General features: G+C 37.9%; 1 protein-coding gene across 8 annotated transcripts in view; it reads left to right on the top strand.

Annotated features, from left to right (window-relative positions):
- OBSL1 (obscurin like cytoskeletal adaptor 1) overlaps positions 1–23,304 on the top strand; it is a 320,332-nt gene that overhangs the window by 62,888 nt on the left and 234,140 nt on the right. For all 8 annotated transcript variants that reach the window (XM_053698211.1, XM_053698216.1, XM_053698210.1 and 5 more), the window contains 2 exons: positions 3,867–4,142; positions 18,792–19,064. In XM_053698211.1, the coding sequence (XP_053554186.1) occupies positions 3,867–4,142; positions 18,792–19,064 (549 nt within the window). The remainder of the gene's footprint in view (positions 1–3,866; positions 4,143–18,791; positions 19,065–23,304) is intronic.

The raw sequence follows: 23,304 nt of genomic DNA, 5'->3' as shown, positions 1-23,304 counted from the left end.
GTATACCACATTTGCAGATATACATGAATATGCCCCTTTAATGTTATAAGATTTATTATTGTGGTTTGCTGTGCTGCTTTCACAAACGTGTTGACACAGTTTGCAGAGTGCTTTATAGCAGCACTTGGTTCCATTCTGAGTGTTCTTTTTCTCAAGGGGTAGCTTCCTATGTACCAATTTCTGTTTTAGGTTAGGTGGTTGTCTGTATGCCAGGATTGGGGGTTTTGGAAAGATTTTTTTGAGTGTGGGATCCTCTAAGAGTAGTGGCTGTAAGTCTTTTATGATTTTTCGTATCCCTTCCACAGCAGGGTTGTATTTGACTACTAGTGGGATACGTGATATGTTTTTCTTCTCCCTGTATTGTAGTAAGTGTTCACGTGGAGTATTGAGGGCAGAGTTAATTTTTTTATTTATAATCCTTGTTTTGTAACCTTTTTCTCTGAATGATTGGGACAGTGTGATGAGGTGTTTGTCACGGTCCTTGGTATCTGAGCAAATTCTGTGGTATCTTGTAGCCTGACTGTAGATTATGGATTTTTTTATGTGATTGGGGTGGGAGCTGGAGCTGTGGAGGTAATTTTTGATAACATTTTTTTTTAAACATCAAGTAAAATCTGTGGATTTTAGAATACGTTTAGATTTTGGCATTCCGGATTTGGGGATTTGTACCTGTGTGTGTGTGTGTGTGTGTGTCTGTATATATATATATATATATATATATACTGAATGAATATATATATATATATATATATATATATATATATATATATATATATATGGGATTTTCTCAAAGTCAAAGTTTACCATGCTTAAAGGACCAGTAAACCTAAAAAATAATGTTATATAATTCTGCACATAGTGCAGAATTATATAAAATTATATTAGCAGCAACTTTATAAAACCTAATATTCCCTGTGAATTTTTATAAAAAATGACCGTTTTTCAGACAGCAGGAGCGAGCTGCACTGAGTATAATGGCGCGGTCGGGCCGAGCTGTGAATAGACAGCTGGCCAGATGCGCTCTGTGATAAAAACAGACCCGCTCAGAAAAGCACAGAGAGCGGGTCTGAAAAACGGTAATTTTTTATAAAGATTCACAGGGAATATTAGGTTTTATAAAGCTGCTGCTAATATAATGTTATATAATTCTGCACTATGTGCAGAATTATATAACATTATTTTTTAAGTTTACTGGCCCTTTAATACTTGGGACAGAGAAGCTAATAAATCACATTATTGTGAGACTGACACCTTTTGAAAGAAAAGGGCATACAGCTCCAAGCTGCAGTACTTGAACAAAAGTACAAAAAGGCCTTTTCCTAGTAAGTATTGTATGCAATTAGGTTAAAAAGAATATACAGCTCAAATTTGCATGACGTTTATTGATATAGTTAAAAAAAAAGGCCTACTGGATTGACTGTTCCCTATATCTCGCGTGTGCAAATTAAAATTTATACTGAAAAGATATTTGTGAATAGTTAAGGTCAATCCTTATTTTAAGAAGTTTATGTGTTTTTTTAACTCTTTAAAAAAGAAGTACTGTGGTTAATGAGTGTAAAATAAAACATGTTGGATAGTCAAAGAGAATCATGAAAAGCCAGTGTGAGTCTTATACCAAAAGGCTTGAACTTTAGGATAGTACTAGAAATAGAAAACTATATCAGGCACAGAGTGATGACAGTGACCTCTGGAAACTGAGGAAGCCATCTTACATTGTGAAAGCTGTCAGTTTTGTGTATCAAGATTCCTTTAAATTGACCGTCAAGATAAGGTTGTGAATTATAATAAATGTTTTGAAAGAGAGGTATCCATCAAATCAAATCAATATAATCAAGTTGATTGAGAGTCTCTTTTGTGAAGCAACTACTATTATTGAATATATAGAAAAAAAACCAATAAGGAATGTTAATCGTTATCAGTCAGCGAGCAATCTGTCTCCTGAATAAGCTGTGCACAAACATCTGCTTCCTGTTAGCTTCAAACATTAACTGAGATTCCTTTACATTATAATGCTTTGATAGAAAGGGAGTACTCTGTCAAGATAATTGTTAATTTTTTTGTGAAACAACACCTTCTAGTATTGAATATAAAGACGAAAACTCTTTAAAGGGACATTAAACACTTTGAGATGGTAATAAAAAAAGATAAATCGTATATAGAAAGAAAACTCTGGAATATACTTTCATTTTTTTATTTTGTCCCCTTTTCCTGTAATTCTATTCTCAAATTGTGAGCGTTTCAGTTCCTATTAGAAAAGGAAGTGCAGAACACTGTTATATTCCAGACAGTCATTGGCTGCACACTAGTGACCTATTTATAACTGTCCCTAATTGGCCACAGCAGAGAAGGTAACCTAAGTTACAACTTGACAGCTCCCATTGTTTTATAGGCATTAAAACTTTACACTTATTTTTTCAATATTTAAACAGCTAATGAAACTTTAAAAAATACATCTACAGTTTATTCTGAGACTAATCTTTTCTTTGGATGCATCATTCTATCTAGCCTTTATTTAGTATTTAATGTCCCTTTAATGAATATTAACCTTTATCAGCCAGCATTCTGCCGCACGGAATAAGCTCTGCACAAACGTGTCTCCTGTTAGTTTCAAAGTTATGTCAAACATATTTTATTTAAGCTTTTTAAATTATTTTAAAATTATTATAAATAGTGCTTTTTCATCTGCGTAAGAGAAATATTTGAGTTTAATATCCTTTAAATAAACTTGGGGGCAACCAGACTTTGTTCCTTGCTCCTTTACTTAGAGAAACATAGCTGCAACAGGTACATGTAGGCTGACCCAAATGCTGGTTATTCTTACATATCTGTAATTAGTGGAAAAATTGCCAGGAATTTCTCCTGTGTAAATAAAATAATAATAATTAAAAAAAAAGCATGTGGGTTAAAGGTGGTGCCACCTGGGAAGAAAAAAATCTGATAATCTGAGCTATGTTTGTTCTTAATTACCAGTTTATTGCATTTTTTTATGAAGTATAAAACAAATGCCAAGGAAAAAATATAAATGTGTATATTCAACTGTTGTTCCCATATTAAGAGGAGAAATTAAATCTGAACATAATATAAAATTATAGTATAGAGTAAAAGATAATAATAAATGAAGAATAAATATTTATTTTCTCTGGACAACACATTGCATGATCCCATAGGTCCAGTGAATTGTTAATTAAAGGTTTCATTTTATGACACTGCATCTCTGACTCCTTTCTCTAAATCTTGTGTGATTCACAAGAAGCAGCAGGGGTTGGGATTCCTCTCTGTTCCCTTCGTCACTCCTTCTAAAGTATTAACCACATGTTATGATTCCCCCATATGGTGTAAGCCTCATATCATATGTCATGCTGGAGTTCAAACTGTTAATTCTTTATTTAGCATTCTGTCTATATGCACATTTTATTAATTCAGATGTTACTGATGGGAACATTCTTAAATCAATATGGCCTAGCGATAGGAAAGTACATTTTCAGGGTTACCAGCTACTGCAATATTGTCAGTGAGAAATGTCTGTATAGAGATAGTTCTATATATCATTATATAGATTTACAGACAGATCTCTGAAAGCAATACTGTATGGAATGGTTAGTTACCTAGCTGATTCTGTTCTATCTGCAAACTCAAGGAGTCATTCTCTTATGGTATGGTTGATGATAAAGAATCTATTTCAAGAACATTTCTTCTTTGCTGTAAGTGGAAGATAAAAATATCTAAATGATTTGCTGATTGAAGCAATTTATAAATATTAATGCCTAAGCACCTTTCGTGATATGTTAGTGCTCACTTAATTATGGCAAGCTGACCTCTGCTTGTCTTCTGAGTGGTATGTATTAATGTGTCTATCCTCCTTACAGCTCAAGGGCGTAGCATCACCTCGGCTTCTGGGGAGCCAGCCAAAAGAACACTTGATGCAGGTCAGCCCATCTGCATTAGTTGCCATGTACCAAGCTCTGGGGTCAAAGTGCATTGGATGAAGGATGGACAAGAACTGGAGGCAGGGGGACACTTTTCTATCCAATCAGAAGGCAGAATGCGAAGGCTCCTCATCTCATCCTCAAATGCCGCAGACACAGGGACTTACTCATGCCACACAGCTAACGATAGTGTCAGCTTCACAGTTACTGTAAAAGGTAAACAAACTGTTTGCTATCTGAGATAATCTACCATTTATTTGGCACACCATGAACATATCTCTGTTACCTCTCATTAAAGGGAAATGCAAGTAAAAATTAAACTTTCATGGTTCAGATAGAAAAAAACAAAATGTGTGTTAAACAATGTGTCTGAAAACTTTCCTGAATAGAAGGATGCTGTAAGCCCAGGTTATTCCTCTGGCCTGTATCTGGAAATAATGTTGAAACAACAGCACTTACCGGTGGTAAAGTCGGTCCTGTTTATATTTTGGATCCACTGAGTGTACAAAAATAAAGAAATCTGTTCTTCTAATGAACCTGCACAAAGCAGTTATAAGGGGTTAAAGAGAGGGTATTTGGGGTGTTACAAAAAAAAAAACAGTACTGAAAAGTGCCTTTACATTGTGGTCTATGGGGACTGTGTTTAAACTTAAAACATATATGCTTAACTTCATATATATTTATGTGTTAATACTGTATGTGTATATACACATATAAACACATAAATATATATCTATATATTCATATATATTTTAAATATCCTGCCCATCGCTGCGATAGGTTCTGTGCCGTGTCTATCGGCGTCAGAAAGAGGCTCCCATTGGAGTCTATGGAAGCGCGTTCTCATTCTTCCAGGCAATGCAAACGCGAGGCTGCGTTCGTTTTGTGCTTTACTTGTAATACCAGCGCACATTTGGGATGCGGCGGTATTACTGAGTGGAGCACAAAAATCGCACTGGCAAAAGCGCAATTTTGCGCTCCACTCTTAATCTAGCCCATTGTCAGGTTTATCATGGTTTTCTTTGTTCCTTTGGAAGTTCCCATACATTCCAATGTTACAATAACCTTTGAGACACAGCCCATACCAAACGTCAAATTATTTACAGCTTTATAAAGTATAGAGGTGCTAAAATGTCTTGGCACTTGGGACCCTTTTGAAGGTCCAAATAGGCTTTACCTTTCTAAGAATCACCTGATATAAATAGCAAAACATGACAATCACACAGAGAAGATACCCTTAACATGTTTGAAAAAAAGAAAACCTACTGCCCCGTACGTCCACCCACACAATTTATCTCTCGCACTTGGAGTGCAGGAATGCATTTAGGGGTCAGTCCCCAACTCTAGACAGCTATGGACAATTTATTTATTATAACATTAATAAAAAAAACATTTGGGGAGCATATAAGGAGGCCTATGATGCCATAAACCTCCCCCTCTAAATTTGCTGCCTCACTTAAATCCTTCTGCCTTCAGCACAGACCTATTGACCTAGACTAAAATACACTCCTATTTGTCCTCATATACAGCACCAGATAAACAAAACTGTTCTATGTCAAACAGGAAATGTAAAAGGGCCACACAAAGATATAATATTCTACATCTCACATCTTAAGACAGATAAGGCCAACTCCCCTAGAGGTGAGCATTTGCATGTGTCGGGTAGTGCTCGTATAACAAGTTCTAGCAAACTGTTTTCACATGAGCGCTAACCCAATATGCGCAAAAACACGAACTTAGAATATAACGTACGCGTTCACATAATTTCCCCATAGATGTCAATGGAGCGTATACCTGATCGTATATTCTAAAGTGTGCTAACCTGACATTAAATATTTTTCACCAAGTAGAATATCTTCTATTTATTCATAAATAAATATTTTTACATATATCTGATGGTATTTTGGTACAATATATATCTATACCCTTACAGTGTATATATATATATATATATATATATATATATATATATATAAATATATATATATATATATATACACACACACACATATACATATACACACACACAGTATATAAAACTCATCTTCAGGGCTCTGCACTTATCTCTCACAAACAACTGCCCAGGGTGCTTAAAACAATCATTTTATTTATAAAATATTTTACCAGGATAAACCAGGATAAATGCAGATAAATGTAACGGATAGATAGATAGACATAACGGAAAGCACTCACCGGGTCTTAACCAGTATATAAATAATACTTTATTCAATCATAAGGTGACGTTTCGGGGAGTTTAACCCTGTCTTCAGACCACATAAAAGAAAACAGTGCACATACCTGACTCCATAAATACCCTCCACCAAGAAATCCACGCCACAGTACCGGAAGTCGCCCGGCGTTCTGACCGCACCACTCTGCAGGCTCAGTCCGCTGCCATGGCTACTGGACGTGGCGCAGCTACAAAAACCAGTAAATAGAGACATATTAAAATCATACAATGTGTTGTGACTAACAGGCTGTCAAATACTACCTTGCTCTCTTATCACCAACTAAACTATATAACATCATAAATGGCATACTTATGTCAGTAGAACAATTAATCATATTAAGAGCTATACTATATTATACAGATGATATGATACAAATTTAAATCAGCAACCGTATGGCCAGTCAACGCAAAGTGCCGAGCTATGGGTTGATCAGACCCCTTTTTATCTATCGCAGCTCGAATTGCGGCACGGTGGTTGGCCATACGTGTCCGGAGATCGTCTATAGTTTTACCAACATAGAATAACCCACACGGACAATGCAACAGATACACAATAAATGTTGTCGTGCATGTTACTCTATGTCGGATAGTATACTTGCGGTTGGTACCTGGATGAGTAAAAAACTTAGCATTTAACAAACCATTACAGGTAGTACACCCAGCACATCTGTAGCAACCGGGTTTCACAGTCTGAAGCCAGGTGGTAGTCCTATAACTTTGGACAGGGTCAACCTTAACCAAGATGTCTCTTAGCGATCTCCTGAAGCCCACTTGGGGATGTAATGTCCCTCTAAGTGGCAAGTTCTTATCAGTTTCCAGGATATTCCAATTTTTCTTCACCAGCTGTGGTAAACCTCTTTTATCAGATGTAAAGGCTGTAGTGAAGATCAATCTGCCATCATTGCCCTGTGTTGTAGAGGTCTGTAAAGCTGTTTCCTGATTCATTCCGTCAAATGTCCGAAAGTGTTGGTCAATGTGTTTGCCACAATAACCCCTTTGGAGAAATCTGGTCTTCATCTCTCCCAGTTGTGCTTGGGCTTGGCCCTTTTTGCTATTATTGCATATAACTCTTTTGAACTGAGAAATAGGGAGGGCATTCTTCAATGAAGGTGGGTGACAACTCGTCGCCTCCAGCAGGGAATTTCTGTCCGTTTCCTTTCTGAATAAAGTTGTGTGTAGCTGAACTTCCTCCATAAATATTCTTAAATCTAGGAAATCAACCATCTGCGGATGGTGAGTCATCTTGAATTGGAGGCAAGGAATAGTTGCATTGAGATCTTGGAACCAGTTCTCTAGCTCAAATTCAGTACCAGTCCACAGAAGAAACAAATCGTCAATGTATCTCTTATAATACTTAATATGACAATGTTTAAAGAGATCAGTGTCCCATTCCTCAAATTGAGCCATGTACAAATTGGCGTACGATGGGGCCATATTAGACCCCATCGCCGTCCCCATTAGTTGTAAATAAAATGACTTTTCAAATTTGAAGTAGTTTCTGGTGAGACAAAGTTCCAGCAAATCTAAAAACAGCTCCACCGGAGGTCCCACGCAGGGATAACGGCTAAGACATAAGTATGCCATTTATGATGTTATATAGTTTAGTTGGTGATAAGAGAGCAAGGTAGTATTTGACAGCCTGTTAGTCACAACACATTGTATGATTTAATATGTCTCTATTTACTGGTTTTGTAGCTGCCTCGTGTCCGCTAGGTTTGGCAACGGACTGAGCCTGCGCAGTGGTGCGGTCAGAACACCGGGCGACTTACGGTACTACGGCATGGATTTCTTGGTGGAGGGTATTTATGGAGTCAGGTATGTGCGCTGCTTTCTTTTATGTGGTCTGAGGACGGGGTTAAACCCCCCGAAACGTCACCTTATGATTGAATAAAGTATTATTTATTTACTGGTTAAGACCCGGTGAGTGCTTTCCGTTCTGTCTATCTATCTATCTATATATACATATGAATATCTATTTATAAATACATACATACATAGCAGAATAATACTTTATTTAAAGGGACACTGAACCCAAATTTTTTTCTTTCATGATTCACATAGAGCATGCAATTTTAATCCACTTTCTCATTTATTCCTATTATCAATTTTTCTTCATTCTACTGCTATCTTTCTATCTATCTCTGGACAGCCCTTTTTAATTGGTGGATTAATTTATCCACCAATCTGCAAGAACAACCCAGGTTGTTCACCAAAAATGGGCCGGCATCTAAACTTACATTCTTGCATTTTAATTAAAGATACCAAGAGAATGAAGAAAATTTAATAATAGGAGTAAATTAGAAAGTTGCTTAAAATTGAATGCTCTATCTGAATCACGAAAGAAAACATTTGGGTTCAGTGTCCCTTTAATATGAATATTGCATAAAATATCCCTTTACATGTTTTCATCTACTTGACTGCAAAGGGCTCCAATGCACATATGTCTATATGTGTGTACATATGTGTATATATGTCTGTAAATACGTAAATACACATATAAATACATTGGTACACACATATGTAAATGTAAATATAAATATATATATATATATATATATATATATATATATATATATATATATATTTCAAAGTTTGATGTTCCTAATCTACTTGGAAAGTATATATATATATATATATATATAGATATAGATATAGATATAGTGAAGATTGGAGTAGCCGTGTTAGTCCAGTAGATAGATGCTCAAAAAACAAAGTATTGCATTATGCAGTGATACCTTTTTTATTGGACTAACATAATATTTAAAAGACAAGCTTTCGAGAGTTTTCCTCTCTTCCTCAGGTCTAAAGCAATACTGATCATTCTAATATAGATACACATAACATACAACAAATGGAAGGGAGGGAGGGGGGTCATAAAAGCAGAGAATGTGTCTGAAGGAGAAAATAGCTGAGAATAGCCAGAAAGAATAAATAAACAGAGGAGAGTAAATAAGCCAGATGAGAGGAAAAACAAAAGGAAAAAGAAACCAATATAGGACAATAAGATGAGAGATTATAGAAAGTTATGGTAGTGTGTGAGAAAGCCAGCGTCTACATTAAGTCCATTAAGTCAAGGTATTGAAATGTGTGATCATTTTCATCTCAAACGTCTTTCCTTCATGAGAGTCTTTGAAATTCCCTTTAAGAATTTTAATCCTGAGGTTAAGGATGGAGTGACCAGTCTGGGTAAAGTGATGACCAACAGAGGTACAATATTCATTTTCCTTGTGGTTTTTGATCGAGTGTCTGTGTAGATTCATTCTGAGATGCAGCTTTAGGCCAGTTTCTCCAATGTAGCAACCTCTGTCACACGCTGTACACTGTATCATGTACACCACATTAGCAGATGAGCACGAATAGGATCCTTTCATATTGTATGACGCGTTGTTGTGTCTGGCTGTGTTGTTGTCACATATATGTTGACACAGTTTGCAGAGTGATTTGTTGCATCGTGCAGTGCCATTCTGTGTAAGCTTCTGTTCTGTGGTTAATTTGCTGCGGACCAATCTCTGTCTCAGGTTAGGCGGTTGTTTGAATGCTAGTATGGGGGGTTCAAGAAATATTTTTTTGAGTGTGGGGTCCTCTGAAATTAGTGGTTGTAGCTCTTTAATAATTTTGCGCACTCCTTCCAGAGTAGGGTTGTAAGTGACTACTAGAGGGGTTTTTGTTTTGTTTTCCTTTTCTTTGTATTGTAGGAGTCTTTCCCGTGGTGTTTTTAGGGCAGATTTGATGTTTTTAGATATTGTCCTTTCCTTGTAGCCCTTTTGCCTAAATGACTCTGACAGTGTATATATATATATATCAAACATGCTTACATCCACCTGTGCACCCCTTCTTTGTTCTCAGTCTGTTTGGCTTTGTGAGCTCGCATGATGGTGTGGCTGTGTTAGGGACTCAGGCAGTGGAAAGGACCTTGACGTGGTGCCTGAGCTTTCCCATTTGGCCAGATGCGGTAACTAACCTTTCCAGTTGTGATTTTATCTTAGCTGTGAGCTAGCTGGTGAGTGCTGGGTGTTTCTATGTGTTGTATTACTTTTTGTTTGTAATCCCCCTTGTTTCTTGCACCCATTCCAGACTGGGGTTAATTGCCTATGGCTCTGGTGACATCACAGCTTTTTTGGAGTGCTATTTAGCACCCAGGGCTGGATGTTGCTGAGTCACAGGATGTGTACCTGGTCCGGTCTTGGAGTGCAGCTCCCTTCCATGTTTTGTATTTTCTCTGGGTGATTACATCCACCTGTGCACCCCTTCTTTGTTCTCAGTCTGTTTGGCTTTGTGAGCTCGCATGATGGTGTGGCTGTGTTAGGGACTCAGGCAGTGGAAAGGACCTTGACGTGGTGCCTGAGCTTTCCCATTTGACCAGATGCGGTAACTAACCTTTCCAGTTGTGATTTTATCTTAGCTGTGAGCTAGCTGGTGAGTGCTGGGTGTTTCTATGTGTTGTATTACTTTTTGTTTGTAATCCCCCTTGTTTATTGCACCCATTCCGGACTGGGGTTAATTGCCTGTGGCTCTGGTGACATCACAGCTTTTTTGGAGTGCTATTTAGCACCCAGGGCTGGATGTTGCTGAGTCACAGGATGTGTACCTGGTCCGGTCTTGGAGTGCAGTTCCCTTCCATGTTTTATGTTACATACATAAACACTCACCGGCCACTTTATTAGGTACACCTTGCTAGTACTGGGTTGCCTTAATTCTTGTTGGCATAGATTCAACAAGGTGTTGGAAACATTCCTCAGACATTTAGGTCCATATTGACATGATAGCGTCACGCAGCTGCTGCAGATTTGTCGGCTGCACATCCATGATGCGAATCTCCCGTTCCACAACATCCCAAAGGTGCTCTATCGGATTGAGATCTGGTGACTGTAGAGGCCATTGGAGTATAGTGAACTCATTGTCATGTACAAGAAACCAGTTTGAGATGATTTGAGCTTTGTGACATGGTGCATTATCCTTCTGGAAGTATCTATCAGAAGATGTGTATACTGTAGTCATAAAGGGATTGACATGGTCAGCAACAATACTTAGGTAGGCCGTGGCGTTTAAACAATGCTCAATTGGTACTAAGGGGCCCAAAGTATGTCATGAAAATATCCCCCACACCATTACACCACCACCAGCCTGAACCGTTGATACAAGGCAGGATGGATCCATGCTTTCATGTTGTTTATGCCAAATTCTGACCCTACCATATGAATGTTGCAGCTGAAATCGAGACTCAACAGACCAGGCAATATTTTTCCAATATTCTATTGTCCAATTTTGGTGAGCCTGTGTGAATTGTAGCGTCAGTTTCCTGTTCTTAGCTGACAGGAGTGGCACCCGGTGTGGTCTTCTGCTGCTGTAGCCCATCTGCTTCAAGATTCAACGTGTTGTGCGTTCAGAGATGGTATTCTGCATACCTTGGTTGTAACCAGTGGTTATTTGAGTTACTGTTGCCTTTCTATCATCTCGAACCAGTCTGCCCATTCTCCTCTGACCTCAACAAGGCATTTTTGTCCACACAACTGCCGCTCACTGGATATTTTCTCTTTTTCAGACCATTCTCTGTAAACCCTAGAGATGGTTGTGCATGAAAATCCCAGTAGATCAGCAGTTTTTGAAATACTCAGAACAGTCCGTCTGGCACCAACAACCATGCCACGTTCAAAATCACTTAAATCCCCTTTCTTCCCCATTCTGATGCTCAGTTTGAACTTCAGCAAGTCGTCTTCACCATGTCTAGATGCCTAAATGCATTGTGTTGCTGCCATGTGATTGGCTGGTTAGCAATTTGTGTTACCAAGCAATTGAAAAGGTGTACCTAATAAAGTGGCCTGTATATATATATATATATATATATATATATACACACACATATATATATAAACACACATTATATATATATATATATATATATATATATATATATATACAGTTTGACATGTATATGTATATATCTCTATGTTTAAGCCCTTTTTATCTCTATGTTTAAGCCCGAGACCTCATATCTTTGAACCCTTATAACTTTTTTTGTGCATTTTTAAATAAATAAAAAAATATTAGATGGTATTATGAGTGTAAATGTAATGTATTTTTGATGTGTTTTGTGACACTTCTTTGTTACAGTTAACCAGAGCTCTGAAGACACAATAATTATTCTAGCATATATTGTGATTTCACTCAAGTGATCACGTTTACTTTCAACTTGTAATACGAGCGGTAAACCCGATTCACACAAACACCCGGGCTAAATCCCTTTCCATGGCGCATAACTGTTAGTGCTCCACTTGTAATCTGGCCCATAATGGAGTTCCTAGAAAGACCAATTACCCATATCCAAATGTTTTGTGACATTATAATTATTCTAGCATATTTTTTTTACCCAAATTTGTAAAATAATTATATTTTGTATATATACACGATCAATAAAAAACATGCTTGATCTATAAATGACATAACTAGAGTGTTACACATATGTTTTTCATATCAGTGTCAGCTTTATGCAATATAATGATCACAGCTGCTATATGTGACAGCTGCTTGTATATGCCGTTTAGCCTCAGTTTCTACAGTTTATGTGTCTGAGAGCTCTTCCAACAAACAGCTCCAAAAATATATTGTTACACATTTGTAGCCATAATAGTATAGGAAATTTGTGTTATAAGTTATCAATAAAGTGCACTGCATTAGCTGGAATTCTCTTTCTTTCCCTGCATTATATAGTTTATATTTTATAGCTGTATAGATCTACAGGAAAACCCCAAACAAAAAAATAACTCATTAGTTTGTTATGTCTCATAAGGGAGACGCAATAATGGGAAAAATGCAGTGTGAAAATATTTCACTAAATGTCAGTTTTATAGAAAGAATCTAAAGGCTTCTAGAGAATGACTGCATTCTTTCTGTTTATATGGGGCTAAGAGCAGACAGCAGTTATAATCTGAGACTGAGAATACACTGTGTGTGTGGTGATTAGTGAACATGCTGATAGATATTTTCATCCGTCACTGTTAGTTTTATTACTTATGGATATAATCTAGCTTCATAGTTTCAGTAAGTATGGTTATAATAAAGCGTCACGTTATTCAGGTAGAATAATATTCTGAGAATCTGCACAATCTTAACCTTCTAGAATTATTATTATAGGCAATGAAACTTGCATTGGTTCTGATTGCATTCCATATGTGTTGTATTATTAGATATTATTACATATTAGAAAGGTTTTTAATGCATTTTATATTGCAAACATTCTGTGCTACAGATTATTAAAGAACATCTTTTTTGTTGATTACTAATATCTGATATTTGACTAGTAAAATTAATAAAACAATCCAATTTGTAGCCCCAAACACAAATACCCAGATTACAAGTGGAGCGCTATTGATAGTGCAGTGTGCAATACCAATATCACTGGACGCGCAAATTGCTATTAGAAGTCCATGGTAAAACTGAATGTTTAGCACAGCCAACATCCCTTTAGAGTGCCCTTTACTTTCAATGGATATTGCCACCTTGCTAAACATTGCTCATAGCTGAAAGTTAAGGGTTGTGCTTGAGCAAAAGCCAAAATAGTGCTAGTAGAATTAGACCTGAAGTAAAAGGTTAGGGCTAGAGTAAAAGTTTCACATAACACATGTAAAACATATTAAAATAAAGTATTACACATATTGACATTATTAAACATAAAATATATACTTATTATTTAAATAAATGTTTAAAAAAAAAGGTTAAAAATATGTCAAGGTGTTTGACTGGAAGGGCTCCAAAGTATTAAATATTTGTATATGTGTATCTATACTTGTTTATATATGTGTATCTATATTATGTGTGTTTAGTATGTTTTTATATGTGTAAATATGTACGTGCACACATATATACACATATTTACACACATGCCCATATATACATACATATACATACACACACACACTCTTGAGCCCTTCCCAGTCAAATGGATTGAAATATGCAATATTATTTTTAATAAAATGTAATATATATATATATATATATATATATATATATATATATATATTAAATACCATGTTCTTCAGTTAGAAGTAAATGAACAATATTTTTAAATATATAGATAGATAGATAGATAGATAGATAGATTAGATTAGATTAGATTGATAGATAGATAGATTAAAAGTATATATATATATTGAAATATGTATTTCCAAATAAAAAGAAAATTTTCTTCTAAGTTAAGAACATAGGAATTTCAAGTATCCTTAATGCACCTTCGGCTTTAGTGCAGTTGTCCTAGCGCACCTTCGCGTTAGCGCTCGAGCGAAAGCCAGAAGAGACATATTTTAGAGTACCCCATAGAAGTCTATAGGAAAAGGGAGTTAGTGTGGTTGCATTATACGACTTAGAGATGTTAGTGCGCCTGAGTCTTTCGCTTGGGCGATAACATTTTACTTTTTACTTGTAATACCAGCACTATTTATTTACCTTGAGCAGTGTTAGTGCTAAAATGTTATTTTTTTTGAGATTGATAGAATAAAGTTATTTTCTTTGTGGAACCGTTAAAATTAAACCTACCAAGTGGGATTTCACACTACAAAAAAAAACAAAAACAGATAAAGAAACTAAAACTCACAGCTTATATCACACTAAATATAAAGGGCAGCTCTGTTTATTTTTCAACAAAAGTCTAAATCTAGTGGAAAAATAATAGTGGGAGAATCTTTATCAGACAATCACCTAGATTACGAGTTTTGCGTTACGGCTCGTAACGCTGAAAATATGGCATTTTCAGCGTTAAAATAGGTATAGCTGTACTGCACACATTTTAGCCTGTAACGCAACGTCAGTACCGCACTCGTAAAATTTAAGTTTTTTCATGGGAATCCCATAGTGCCAGTATTACGAGTTTTGCGTTCTGGCTAAAAAGCTAACATTACAGCCTAAAATTACAAGATCTGTACCGCCATCTAAAGTCAGCAGTTATGAGTTTTACGTTACAAAGCTGTAGCATAAAACTCATAACTAAAGTGTTAAAAAGTAAACTAACACCCATAAACTACCTATTAACCCCTAAACCGAGGCCCTCCCGCATCGCAAACACTATAAACTTATTAACACCTAATCTGCCACTCCCGACTTTGCCGCCACTAATAAAATGTATTAACCCCTATTCCGCCATTCCCGACATCATCGCCACTACAATAAACCTATTAACCCCTAAACCGCCGCCCTCCCGCATCGCAAACACTATTTAAATATTATTAACCCCTAATCTGCCGTCCGCCCACACCGCTGCTATAATAAACCTATTAACCCCTAAACCGCAAGCCCCCCACCATTAAATAAACTAAAATAAACTATTAACCCCTAAACCGAAAGCCCCCACAACGGAATATATTAAAATGAACTATTAACCTCTAAAACTAACGACCCCCTAACTTTATATTAAAATTACAATTTCCCTATCTTAAATTAAATTACAACTTACCTGTCAAATTAAAAAAAATAATTTTAAACTAACAATTAAACTATTATAATTATTAAACTAAAATTACACTAACTACCAATTAAATAAAACAAAACTACACATGAAAAAATCCTAACACTACTCTAAAAATTACAAAAAGTATCTAATTACAACCCCCCCCCACTAAATTATGAAAAATAAAAAAGAATTACACCTAATCTAATAGCCCTATAAAAAAAAGCCCCCCCCCCCCCAAATAAAAAAACCCTAGCCTACAATAAACTACCAATGGCCCTTAAAGGGGCCTTTTGTGGGGCATTGCCCCAAAGATATCAACTTTTTTACCTGTAAAAAATACAAACACCCCCCCCCCAACAGTAAAACCCACCACCCAACCAACCCCCCCCCAAATAAAAAAAACAAACAATCTAAAATAACCTAACCATTGCCCTTTGTATGGGCATTGCCCTTAAAAGGACATTTAGCTCTTTTATATTGCTCAAACCCTAATATAAAAAAACCCCACCCAAAAAGCCCTTAAAAAAACCTAACACTAACCCCCGACGATCCACTTACAGTTGTTGAAGTCCCGCTTGAAGGATCCATACAGCCGGCGAAGTCATCATCCATGGGGCAAGAAGTCTTCATCCAGGCAGCCTCTTCTATCTTCATCCAGCCGGCGAAGTCCTCATCCATGCGGCAAGAAATCTTCATCCAGACGGCCTCTTCGATCTTCATCCAGCCGGCGCAGAGCGGGTCCATCCTGAAGACATCTGACGAGGGGCATCATCTTCATACGGTCGCCGCCATATACTGATTCTTCAATGCAAGTGACGCAATCCAAGATGGCATCTCTTGCATTCCTATTGGCTGAAAGATTTCAATCAGCCAATAGAAATTAGAGCTGCTAAAATCCTATTGGCTTGTGCAAGGTGGGTGTGAGGAGCGCTCGAAAAGAGCTGTGAGTAGGGCTGTGATTCTATTATAAATTTATTAAAAATATTTTCTCACAAATCTTGTGTTTGAGGTGTATTTTAGTCTTCTTATTAAGTGTGTGTTTATAATATTGGTGATAAGGGTGTATTGGTGATTGTTCTTCTAATTGGCAACTTTATAATTGCCTGATGTAACTGTTGTATCGTTTCTAATATTAAGTGTTTAAAAGGAAAAGTGTGCGTTTCTAATTTGTCAGTCTATATCCGGTGTTACTTGAATGCTCTTATTCCTTAAATTCTTGCTGGTGTGTATAGGTAACTGACTTGCAATACTCTTCTATTTCTCTAAACTCTGAGGTTTTATTACTGATACATATATATGTTACAATGTTGCAATGATAACAGATGAAATTCCAACTATACTTTATAAGTAAATAAAGAAAATCGTTCTTTGTATATAAAAAAGTTTACTTGGATCTTGATTAAAAAACTGATTCTACTAACATATACAATTTATACCGTGTCAGCATATATGTAGGTTTAGAGCATATAGGGGTACATCCTTATAAAATAATGTGTTAAAAATTGGATATTATGCAGAAAGTTCGGATGTTATAATCCTTTGTGATAATCTTAAGTTGTGGCCACAACTTGTCCTGAGACTGTTAAAATCCAAATATGGTGTTTGCAGGTTAAAAGTTTACAGCTGTACTCCCCCTAACCGGACCTCCGATACTCCTTACCTCCGTGTTTTTCTTTGTGATGCCGTGGGTTCTGGGAAGAGTGCTTTGTGAACAGGCTGAGTTCTCCAAGCGGCGTTGCCGCTATTTGAATTTCCTCCGCAACTACTTCCTACCCGGGTGTGCGTATGACGTTGTACACGGAGGACCTATCGGGCAACCGGATCGTGGGGGGAGTGTTTCCTGTACTGGAGCCAATCTTGTCCACACTCGATATCGGGTTTTCTACGCGTTTCAGCGCCGTAACTTGCGCCTTTATCAAGACTGTATCTTGGAACAGCCAATAGAATGAGAGCTCAATCCTATTGGCTGATTGGAACAGCCAATATGATGAGAGCTCAATCATATTGGCTGATTGGAACAGCCAATAGGATTTTAGCAGCTCTTATTCCTATTGGCTGATTGAAATATTTCAGCCAATAGGAATGCAAGGGACGCCATCTTGGATTGCATCACTTGCATTGAAGAATCAGTATACGGCGGCGACCTTATAAAGAGGATGCTCCGCGCCGGATGTCTTCAGGATGGACCCGCTCCGTGTTTTTATAGGGGACAATCCTTCATGCACGCTTAGTCCAAACACATTCACAACAGTGCGTTTTACAGTGCTTGTACCTACATAATTGAACACATAAACAGTGTTGCACCTTCATCAATGTAAGTTCACATTTTACAGTTTCAGTACTGTGAAAATCCAGTACAAGAAGATATAATAAACCCAAGGTCTCTATCTTGTTTTCAGATCATGCCAAACCAGAAACGGTACTTTTACAAACAATAGATATAAATATTGTAAAATATAATAACTGTAACAAATTAAAAATGACAATATAGCCATTGATCACATTATAGATTAGATCATAGAAGTAAATTGAAAAGGTATGAGAAAAAAAGGAACAAATGTGCATACACAAGTCTCCTCTAGGGGGCACTCTTTAAAAACCAAATATATACCAAAAAGAAAAAACAACACACAAATAAGCCCCAAAAAAAGGTATAAAAGTCCAAAAACACTCCTAGGGATGAATAGGCAGCTCTCTGTCATAGGAAGGTCAGGGTCCTGATGATATAAACGATCTGGAAGAGGAAAACACAGAGGCGCCAAATGGCCTAGTACCATCAAAACAGGACAAAATACAATGATAGCAAATGGCTACCCACAAACACATAGCACCAGATGGTGCTATTCAGGCATGCAGCACTTCACAGTTGTCCAGCTAACTGTATACAAGCAAGCAGCTTCTGATGAATGATTCAAAATGGCCACCAGTGTGTTCCTATATAGAGAAAAATAAAGGAACCACCATAGCCCAGCATAGTTTGACTCAATTCAGTGCAGTATAATAGGTCTCACATAATCCAAAGCACCTCCAGGCTCAATCCAAACAGGCTTGAAAAGTTTAAAATTGCATGCTCTTTCTAAATCATGAAAGAAAAAAATTGGGTTTCATATCCCTTTAAGTTATTTAATACTGCATGGATGAAATCATAATATGAATTAGAAGTTTTACTTATACACTTTTCAACATTTTTTTCCAGAGCTGCCAGTAAAAATTATTAACACAAGTGATGACACCGAACGGAAATGTCAAAGTGGGGAGCAGGTGGTGTTGAAGTGTGAGGTGTCTAGAGAGAACGCTAAGGTGTTCTGGTACCGAGATGGCGTTGTGTTAGAAGAGAGTGAGCGCATCAGGCTGGAGTCAGACGGCAGGCACCACAGGCTGGTTATCCTGAATGCAATGTCACATGACTCTGGAGAATTTGTCTGTGACACTGGAGATGACTCTGTTTTCTACAATGTGACAGTTACAGGTCAGTCTTTTTTCTTCTTCTTAATGTATAACATTGCAGGAAATAAGAAATACTTAGTTTAGCCATTAGGAATATAGTTCTCCCATAAAGAAACATTAAATTCAAGACACCATCATGTACATGAAAGAGCACTATTTAAGTATGTTCGGTTTTTTTTGCATAAAAAGATTTTTTAAAGGATATGCATGTTTGTGCACAATTCATCCCTGGGGACTGATCGTTCACTGAATGAAAAGGACAACTCCCACAGTACTATTGATAGGTAGTGATGATCTTCCTGGGCAAAATATATATATATATATATTTCTCTTGTAAGGTGTATCCAGTCCACGGATTCATCCATTACTTGTGGGATATTCTCCTTCCCAACAGGAAGCTGCAAGAGGACACCCACAGCAGAGCTGTCTATATAGCTCCTCCCCTAACTGCCACTCCCAGTCATTCTCTTGCAGCTCTCGACAAGAAAGGAAGTATCAAGAGATATGTGGTGAATTAGTGTAGTTTATCTTCAATCAAAAGTTTGTTATTTTTAAACGGTACCGGCGTTGTACTGTTTTTACCTCAGGCAGAAATTAGAAGAAGCGTTCTGCCTGAGGTTTTTGATGATCTTAGCAGGTTGTAACTAAGGTCCACTGCTGTTCTCACACATAACTGAAGAGTATGGGAAAACTTCAGCTGGGGGAATGGCCTGCAGAATTAACTGCTCTGAGGTATGTTCAGTATATTTTTTTCTAGAGAGATGATAAGGTCTAGAAAATGCTGACAGTGCCTGATATATTTAAGGTAAGCCTGATTACAGTGATTTAACGACTGGGATCATGCTTGCAGTAAAGGGTAATATTCATGTTACTTGCTCTTATTACTTAGTATGTAAAACGTTTGCATGATATATAAAAAACATTTTTTACTGAGGGTGATAAATCTTTATTTGGGGCCTAGTTTTCCACATGGCTGACTAGATTTCTCCTAGGAGTAGTTATTTAGGCCCTTTCACTTTGAGTGCATGGTGGGAGGGGCCTATTTTCACGCTCTAATTGCGCAGTAGTTTTTACAGTCTGAGACATCCAGCTTCCCTGAAGGAGTCCCCTGACATATAGGACCTCTGTAAAGGGTTTTTGTGCCTACAAAAGTTGTTTTATGGGCAGTTAGGAGCCACAGTAGAGCTGTGGCAGTTTGCTTGTGACTGTTTATAACGGTTTTACCGTTTTTCTGATTCGTTTTTGAGCCTGAGGGGTTAATCATCCATTTGCAAGTGGGTGCAATGCTATTTTAGTCTATTATACACACTGTAAAAATTTCGTAGAGTTTACTGCTTTTTTTTCACTGTTTTGCAGTTTATGTGATTGTTTTTTTCCCTTAAAGGCACAGTACCGTTTTTTATATTCTGCTTTTTCACATTTATTAAAGTGTTTTTCAAGCTTGCTGGTCTCATTACTAGTCTGTTAAACATGTCTGACATAGAGGAAACTCCTTGTTCATTATGTTTAGAAGCCATTGTGGAACCCCCTCTTAGAATGTGTACCAAATGCACTGATCTTACTATAAATTATAAAGACCATATTCTGGCTTTAAAAGATTTATCACCAGAGGAAATTGACAAGGGGGAAGTTATGCCGACTAACTCTCCCCACGTGTCAGAACCTATAACTCCCGCTCAAGGGACTCCAAGTACATCTAGCGCGCCCATTGCATATACCTTACAAGACATGGGGCAGTTATGAATCATACCCTTACAGAGGTATTGTCCAAACTGCCAGGGTTACAAGAAAAGCGAGACAGCTCTGGGGCTAGAACAAATACAGAGCTCTCTGACGCTTTAGTAGCTATGTCTGATATACCCTCACAATGTGCAGAAGTCGAAGCAGGAGAGCTTCTATCTGTGGGTGATTTTTCTGATTCAGGGAAGACACTTCAACCTGATTCTGATATGTCTACATTTAAATTTAAGCTTGAACACCTCCGCGTGTTGCTCAGGGAGGTTTTAGCAACTCTGGATGGATGACTGTGACGCCATTGTAGTCCCAGAAAAATTGTGTAAGTTGGATAAATACTATGCAGTGCCTGTTTACACTGATGTTTTTCCAATCCCTAAGAGGTTTTCAGAAATTATTACTAAGGAATGGGATAGACCAGGTGTACCGTTCTCTCCCCCTCCTGTTTTAAAAAAAGATGTTTCCTATAGATGCCGCTACACGGGACTTGTGGCAAACGGTCCCTAAGGTGGAGGGAGCAGTCTCTACCCTAGCGAAGCGTACAACTATCCCTGTCGAGGACAGTTGTGCTTTTCTAGATCCAATGGACAAAAAATTAGAGGGTTACCTTAAGAAATTTTTTATTCAACAAGGTTTTATTCTCCAGCCCCTTGCATGCATTGCCCCAGTCACTGCTGCTGCGGCCTTCTGGTTTGAGTCTCTAGAAGAGGCTCTACAGGTAGAAACCCCGTTGGATGATATCCTTGACAAGTTTAAAGCCCTTAAGCTAGCCAATTCATTTGTTTCTGATGCCGTTGTTCATTTAACCAAGCTAACGGCTAAAAATTCAGATTTTGCTATTCAGGCGCGTAGGGTGCTATGGCTTAAATCCTGGTCAGCTGACGTAACTTCAAAGTCTAAGCTTCTCAACAATCCCTTCAAGGGGCAGACCCTATTCGGGCCTGGACTGAAGGAGATCATTTCTGATATTACTGGAGGAAAAGGTCACGCCCTTCCTCAGGATAGGTCCAACAAATTAAGGACCAAACAGACTAATTTTCGTTCCTTTCGAAACTTCAAGAGTGGCGCAGCTTCAACTTCCTCTAATACAAAACAAGAGGGAAATTTTGCCCAGTCCAAACCGGTCTGGAGACCTAACCAGGCTTGGAACAAGGGAAAGCAGGCCAAAAAACCTGCTGCTGCCTCTAAGACAGCAGGAAGGATCAGCCCCCGATCCGGAAATGGATCTAGTAGGGGGCAGACTTTCTCTCTTCGCCCAGGCTTGGGCAAGAGATGTCCAGGATCCCTGGGCATTGGAAATTGTGTCCCTGGGATATCTTCTGGATTTCAAAGCTTCTTCCCCAAAAGGGAGATTTCATCTCTCACAATTATCTGCAAACCAGATAAAGAGAGAGGCATTCTTACATTGTGTTCAAGACCTCCTAGTTATGGGAGTGATCCACCCAGTTCCAAAGGAGGAACAGGGGCAAGGCTTCTATTCAAATCTGTTTGTAGTTCCCAAGAAAGAGGGAACATTCAGACTAATCTTAGATCTCAAGATCTTAAACAAAATTCTCAGGGTCCCATCCTTCAAGATTGAGACTATTCGAGCCATCCTACCTATGATCTAGGAGGGTCAATATATGACTAACGTGGACTTAAAGGATGCTTATCTTCACATTCCGATAACAGAGATCATCATCGGTTTCTCAGGTTCGCCTTACGTAGACGACATTCTGATACAGGTGTCGAATTTTCAAATCGCCAGGTCCCATACGGACATTGTTCTGGCATTCCTGAGGGCTCATGGGTGGAAGGTGAATGAAGAAAAGAGTTCTCTATCCCCTCTCACAAGAGTTTCCTTCCTAGGAACTCTGATAGATTCTGTAGAAATTAAGATTTACCTGACAGAGGCCAGGTTGTCAAAACTTCTAAATTCCTGCCGTGTTCTTTATTCCACTTCTCGCCCTTCAGTGGCTCAGTGTATGGAAGTAATCGGCTTCATGGTAGTGGAAATGGACATAGTGCCGTTTGCCCGCCTACATCTCAGACCGCTGCAACTTTGCATGCTAAGTCAGTGGAATGGGGATTACACAGATTTGTCCCCTCTACTAAATCTGCCAAGCAGTCAAAGGTGGAACAGCACCAAAGGACAGGAGTGCTCGTGCAGACAGGTGAACTGCCACTTCACCAAATGTAATCCAAAACAAAGAGGGTGTCCACAGCTCTCCAATGTAAAAAAGTGATCTTTATTAGGACAAATAAATGCAACGTTTCGAGGCTAATACCTCTTAATCATGCATGATTAAGAGGTATTAGCCTCGAAACGTTGCATTTATTTGTCCTAATAAAGAGAAGGCTCAGGGCTTGTGTACTCAGGAGGAGGCACTCCTTCCGATAAACATTCTGGAACTAAGAGTGATATTCAATGCTCTTCAGACTTGGCCTCAGCTTGCTGCGGTCAGGTTCATCAGATTTCAGTCGGACAATATCACGACTGTAGCCTACATCAACCATCAAGGGGGAACAAGGAGTTCCCTAGTAATGTT

This window comes from Bombina bombina, chromosome 1 (assembly GCF_027579735.1).
Source record: "Bombina bombina isolate aBomBom1 chromosome 1, aBomBom1.pri, whole genome shotgun sequence".
NCBI classification, from domain to species: Eukaryota; Metazoa; Chordata; class Amphibia; order Anura; family Bombinatoridae; genus Bombina; species Bombina bombina.
The sequence above is the reverse complement of the archived record's forward strand: the minus strand, read 5'-3'. Positions and strand labels throughout refer to the sequence as shown.